General features: G+C 34.5%; 1 protein-coding gene across 1 annotated transcript; it reads left to right on the top strand.

Annotated features, from left to right (window-relative positions):
• The first annotated feature begins 2,755 nt into the window (after positions 1 to 2,755).
• Positions 2,756 to 4,570, top strand: LOC122504522. The gene is made up of 2 exons (XM_043615675.1): positions 2,756 to 3,487; positions 4,515 to 4,570. The coding sequence occupies exon 1, from the start codon at positions 2,836 to 2,838 to the stop codon at positions 3,484 to 3,486; it is 651 nt and encodes a 216-aa protein (XP_043471610.1). The 5' UTR covers positions 2,756 to 2,835; the 3' UTR covers position 3,487; positions 4,515 to 4,570.
• The last annotated feature ends 2,406 nt before the right edge of the window (positions 4,571 to 6,976 follow it).

Below are 6,976 nucleotides of genomic sequence, written 5' to 3'. Positions count from 1 at the left end.
TGTACACAAAACAACTGAGATCACTACCAAAGAAAATGAATACATACAAGAAAAGGTGAATCAACTTACAAATTTCGAAACACAACTGGATGGAAAACAGATAACTATATCGTATACACTCGCTTTAACTATGATTGACGGAAAAGTGTGCAATGCAGTCACAGAAACGACATCAGCTCAGCGATGCTATTTGTGTAATACAACAATTTCGCGTTTCAATAATATTGACGATCTTTTAAAGATTCCAATTAAGGGGGTATTCTGGTGTTTCGGTTTCAAAAAATCGATTTTTTTTTTGTTGCATATTTCGGAAGTACTATATTTGGAGAATTCACTGTCTAAATATTAGCCCGAAATACCAAGTATTATGGAAGTAACATCTCATAGTCGAGATCAGGTTAGGACCGCACAGTGGGGAGAATCGTGAAAACATACCAAAAACATCAAAACATTCTTCGATTTACATAATGCTTGGTAGTCTTATGTTTTCCGGGTTGCTGATTACGAATCCGATGTCAGATTTTAAAAATTCAAAATGGCGGATCCAATATGGCGGCCGAAATTTTTAAAAATCGATCCAATTTGCCTGAAACTTGCAACTCGGTGGTTTTTGAGGTCGTTGATTACGAATATGATATCACTTTTCAAAAATTCAAAATGGCTGATCCAATATGGCGGCCGACATTTTTAAGAATCGATCTAATTTGTTTAAAAATTGTTATTCGGGGGTTTTCGGGGTCACCGATTACGAATCCGATGTCAGATTTTCAAAATTTTCAAAATTAAAAATAGCGGATCCAATATGGCGGTCGATTTTTTTAAAATTCGATTCAATTTGCTTAAAAATTATTAGTCGCGGGCTTTTGGGGTCGCTGATTACGAATCCGATGAATTTTTAAATTTTTCGGTCGCCATATTGGAAACGACATTTTGAATTTTTGAAAACTGATATCCTATTTGTAATCAGCGACCCCGAAAACCTTCGAGTAACAATTTGCAAGCCATTTAAATGATTTTTATTTTTCGTCCGTCATATTGGATCTGCCACTTTGAATTTCGAAAATTTTGAAATTTTGACACCAGATTCATCATCAGATACCCCGAATACCCATGAGTAAAAATTTTCAGGCAAATTGAATCGATTTTTAAAAAAATCTTCCACCATATTGGATCCGCCATTTTGAATTTTTGAAAACTGATATCAAATTCGTAATTATCGACCCCGAAAATCCCCGAGTAACAATTTTTTAAGCCCGTCTGAATGATTTTTATTTTTCGTCCGCCATATTGGATCGGCCATATTCGAAAATACTGAATAAGTAATTCGGACTAAATATTTCAGTTTTACCTGAAAGTCAATTACTACCAATTCCGTTTTGATATTTCGCTAACTTTTTAATTTTTTTGAAATCCGTAATATTCTGAAGTAAGTACGTTTAAAATCAAATATCTATAGTACAGTTGATATAGCTGCGCGAAATAGTTGTTTGGCTCCGGCATTGAAAATCGAAGGTTCAAATCTTCGGACCGTCAAATTTTTTTCTACATAAAATTTTAAAACGGAATTCATAAGAATTAAAATATTTTAATTCTTTTCAATTTCTCGCTTCTTACTGGGTGACTGAACATCGTATGACAATGGATAGGAAGAAAACGAGAAGTAGCAGAATTCGTCCAAGTTTTGGTGATAAAAAAAGAAACTTTCGCGGTAATCGATACACAACGGGAAAAAAAATTGAATTTGTCAGTACATCATCTCGCAAATTGAAAGATAGTGGTGATTTTGATGTAACGTACGATGACACTTTTAATTATAGTTTGTTGAGCTTCAGTTTAGTTTTTACAGCGTTGCAATCTTTAGTGAAGTGTAAATTGTGTGATGGTGACGTACAATTTCTTAAAAAATCTCCGCAGGGATTGGGATTTAAAGTAGTCGTGAAATGTTCTTGCCAGGAATCTACAATAAACTCTTGCCCAATGATAAAAAATGCATATGAAGTCAACAGGCGATTTTGTTTTGCTATGCGGCTACTTGGTGTCGGTTTGGCTGGCATAAACATGTTTTGCTCAATAATGGAACTGGGTTCTGGAGTCAGTATAAGTTGCTTTTACTCATTGCTTGAAAAGATACATACTGCCGTAAAAGCCGTATCTGAGATGGTTTTAAAAAAAGCAGTGAATGAAGAAAAACAGAAGAACATTGAAAAGGGTTATCCAGAGGACGAGCTCACTGTGTCTGGCGATGGTTCATGGGCAAAGCGTGGATTCACATCACTTTTAGGAATTGTCTCGCTAATCGGAAAATATTCGAATAAAATTGTGGATGTGATAGTACTATCAAAAGTATGCAAAGCTTGTGAAAAGTGGTCAGGAAGAGAAGATACTGATGAATACTTGGAATGGTATGAGGATCATAAGGATAATTGTTCAGCAAACCACGAAGGAAGTTCGGGAAAAATGGAAGTGGACGGAATAATCGAAATGTTTAAAAGATCTGTGCAACTTTTTGGTGTGAAATATAAGCAATTCATTGGCGATGGTGATTCAAAAACATTTACAAATCTATTGCAAGCTGATCCTTATGACGGCAAACCTGTAGTTGAAAAAAAAGAATGTGTATTACACGTTAAAAAACGTATATACAGACGTGTTAAAGACGGCAAAAAATCACTAACGCAGTATTTGAAAGCAAAGAAACAACTCGAAGAAGCCGAAAATAAGAAATCTAAAAGACAAGAACTCGAACGTGCACCGAAAAGGCGTAAAACAAAAAGAAATTCATCGGCTAATAGCGGTGCTGTAAAAATTAAAACTCTCTCCTTGACTAATAAAGTAATGATAAAGCTCAGCACATATTATGGACTAGCAATTTTAAGAAACTCGGAATCTCTTGAAGAAATGAAGAAAGCTGTATGGGCAACGTACTACCACCTAACCTCCACAGACAAAAAACCGCAACACTTTTACTGTCCAGAGGGATTGACTTCGTGGTGCGAATATCAGAAACTCAAAGCTCAGAATCAACAAGATACTTTTTCACATCCACCCGCATTTGATGAAGATATAGCGAAAATTTTAAAGCCAATTTACGAAGAATTATCGTCGAATGATCTGTTGGAAAGATGCTTAGGAAAAAATACACAGAATAACAACGAAAGCTTTAACAGCTGCGTTTGGAATATGGCTCCGAAGCATATTTTCGTTGGAAAAAAAACATTAGAAATCGCAACACTAACAGCAGCATGCACATTCAATGAGGGATTTATGCCTATCTTAAAAATTATGGAGGTTATGGGTGTCCAAATCGGCACGAATGGTATGAATTACGCTAAAAAGTACAACGAGTTAAGAATTAGGAGGGCAGAAAAAAAAGCATCCGAAACATCGAAACAGGCCAGGTCTTCGCGAAGAGCGGATAGAGTCGCTGAAAATGATGCCTATGAAGAAACTGAAGGCCTGCTTTACGCACCAGGGATTGCCGATTAATGTAAGTATAAATTAAAAAAAAAACTACAACCAAAATTTCTATTTTAAATTTCAAAACTGAAATTTTCGTCCGCCATTTTGAATTTTTTAAAACTAACACCGGATTCGTAATCAGCGATCTCCAAAACCCCCGAGTAACGAGTTTCATGTAAATCCGATGAATTTCTCAAAAGTGTCCGCCATATTGGATCCGCCATTTTAAATATTTCAAAACTAACATTTAATTCGTAACCAGCGACCCCGAATACCCCCGAGTAACGAGTTTTAGGTGAATCTAATAATTTTTAAATTTTTTCGTCCGCCATATTTGATCCGCCATTTTAAATTTTTAAAAACTAACACCGGATTCGTAACCAGCGACCTCGAAAACCCCCGAGTAACAAGCTTTAGGTGAATCTAATGATTTTTAAATTTTTTCGTCCGCCATATTGGATCCGCCATTTTGAATTTTTAAAAAATAACACCAGATTCGTAACCAGCGACCCCGAATACCCCCGAGTAACGAGTTTTAGGTGAATCTAATAATTTTTAAATTTTTTCGTCCGCCATATTTGATCCGCCATTTTAAATTTTTAAAAACTAACACCGGATTCGTAACCAGCGACCTCGAAAACCCCCGAGTAACGAGTTTCAAGCGAATTTAACCATTTTTGAAAATGGTTTATAGTTGATTAATCAACTATAAATTAATTAATTAATTACTATTGTTTAACTTTAAACGCGTTTTTTTCGAAATGACATTTTTTATAGCTGCGGTGGTAATTAAAAAAAATCTATCCGTCCGATTGCTCTAATTTTTTTACAGCTTATTCTACACAACCATGGCTATGGCCCGTACTAGAATCACGTACTTTTAATAACAACTTTGTTTTATTTTTAACTTTTTGTCAATAAAAAACAGAATATTTTCGAACCTTTTTGTTTATAAGTCCGCCATTTTGTTATTTTTTAACAAAAATGTTTCATTCTAGTACGGGCCATAGCCACCGGCATATAGAACAATAATCAATTTGATTTTTTTGTTTCAGATGACGTCATCGGATGTCATCATCACCGCAGGCCACGTATATAAATATTTTATTGTTAAATTAATTGTTTAATACTTAATAAAAAATTTAATAAAAGTATTAAAAAAAAATTTTTTTCAACAGTTGTTAACATAAATGAAAAGTTAGAAAAGTATTTAATCGGATTATATTTTATGTTGTATTAAAAAAAAATTTTGAAATAACCTTCCAAAACAGGGCCGAACACCAGAATACCCCCTTAAACAAGACTTTTTATGTTTTGGTTTGTCTACACTACACGCGTGGATACGATTTTTTGAGTGCCTCTTACATTTATCTTACAAACTTGAAGTTAAAAAATGGCGAGTAACCAGTGCAAAAGACAAAGAAAGTGTAGCTATTCGTTCAAAGAAGATAAAAGAGGATTTCAAATTACAGTTAGGGCTTATTGTTGATCAACCGAAACCTGGATGTGGCAGTTCGAACGACGGAAATACTGTTCGAAGATTTTTTAAGAACTCAAGTATTTCTGCTTCAATAACAGGAATTGATGAAAACCTAATTCACAGGTTTCATGTTATACTGCAAGCAATTTCCAGTGGATTTGACGTGAATATATTGAACTTTCAAGAATACAGTAGGGATACTGCTCGTCTTTTTGTGCAGCTTTATCCATGGTGCTACATGGCAACAACACTCCATAAAATTTTAATTCATGGAGCCGACATAATAAATTCATCTATATTGCCAATTGGACAAATGGCAGAAGATGCCCAGGAATCGACAAACAAATACATTAAACGGTTTCGACAAGACTTTTCTAGAAAATTCAGCAGAACAAAAACAATGGAAGACGTATTTTTGAGATTATTAGTATCATCTGACCCATTTATCACAAGTCTGAGAAAATTGCCACACAAAAAAATCAAAGAATTGTCTCCTGAAACACTCAAGTTATTGATATCATCAACCGACAACATGTCTGACAATGTCTTTACTCTTTCATCACCTGAAGTTAGTGATTCAGAATCGACTGATGATGAAGATTTTAATTTTTAAGGTATTGTCTGGGCTTATCATTTAACGGGGAACAAGATAATATGTTATATACAAATAAATTCAAGTTTTAGTTATTTTTTTAACAATTAATGTGTTTTAAACTTCTGTAAATATGTTTCAATTATATCTTAAAACTAATCTAGATCAATGGCACCAGTATAAGAACTTGTGGACACCAAATTATATACGAATAAAAAATATTTTTAAAATTCGTCGCAATATTATAACTATTATTCTTAATTTCTTAAAAATGATTTTAGATTCGTAATCAACGATCCCGAAATTCAGAGTAACGAGTTTTAGAAAAATTAAATTGAATTTTAGAAAATTTGTCAGCCATATTTAATCCACCACTTTCCATTTTTAAAATCTGACTTCAAATTCGTAATCAACGACCCCAAAACTCCCGAGTAACAAGTTTCAAAGCAATTGCATTGACTTTTATATAAGTAGTCCGCCATATTGGAGACGCCATTTTGAATTTTTAAAAACTAACGTCATATTCGTAATCAGCGACCCCAAAAACCCCCGAGTAAGAAATTTCAGGTCAGTTGGAACAATTTTTGAAAAAGTCGTCCGCCATATTGGATACGCCATTTTGAATTTTGAAAAACCAAGTTCAGATTCGTAATCAGCGACCCCAAAAACCCCCGAGTAAGAAATTTCATCCACTTTTAAACACATCTAGGGGTTTTGGCCAGGTTTTTTGCAATCTGGCCCACTGTGTGACAGCGCGTCAACGTGTCTTATTTTGTCGCCTTTTCGATGATGTATTTCAAAATTAAATTCTGAGAGATCATTCAACCATCGAACAATTTGTGGGTTTCGAGTTTTCAATGAGTTAACGTAGACAAGTGCTTGACAGTCTGTAATTATATTAAATTTTAATAAAATCAAAAAATGTCGCAATCGTTGGACTGCCCAAACTATGGCCAATAACTCCAACTTACTCGAGTGGTAGTTTTTTTCAACGTCGGAGGTTCGACGACTTGAAGCATAGACTACATGTAAAACGTTTTCTTTGTCCGATTGCAACAATAATGCACCCAATCCAAGAGCTTGTACATCCGTGTGCAATTCAATTCGTTCTGCTTTCGGATTAAAATACGCTAAGCAAGGTTTTGATCCAATAAGATTTTTAATTTCATTGAAAGATTTTTCTTGATTTTCGTCTCATCTAAATTCAACATTTTCTTTACATAACCCCATAATGGGTGACATTATTCGCGAAAAATTAGGAACAAATCTTCGAAAGTAACTCGCCAAACCGTGGAATTGTCAAACTTTGTGCGCATTGATGGTTTTCATCAACTTTGCGAAATAAAATGGTGCATTCATAAGCCCAAACATTGCACGCTCAAACTTCTTTGTCAAATTTTGACGTCTGGGTCAAAACTGCCCTCAAAATTGACCTAAATTTTGAG

Source organism: Leptopilina heterotoma, unplaced genomic scaffold (genome assembly GCF_015476425.1).
Source record: "Leptopilina heterotoma isolate Lh14 unplaced genomic scaffold, ASM1547642v1 Lhet_302, whole genome shotgun sequence".
In the NCBI taxonomy this organism is placed as follows: Eukaryota; Metazoa; Arthropoda; class Insecta; order Hymenoptera; family Figitidae; genus Leptopilina; species Leptopilina heterotoma.
This window is presented reverse-complemented; position numbering and strand designations above follow the sequence as displayed.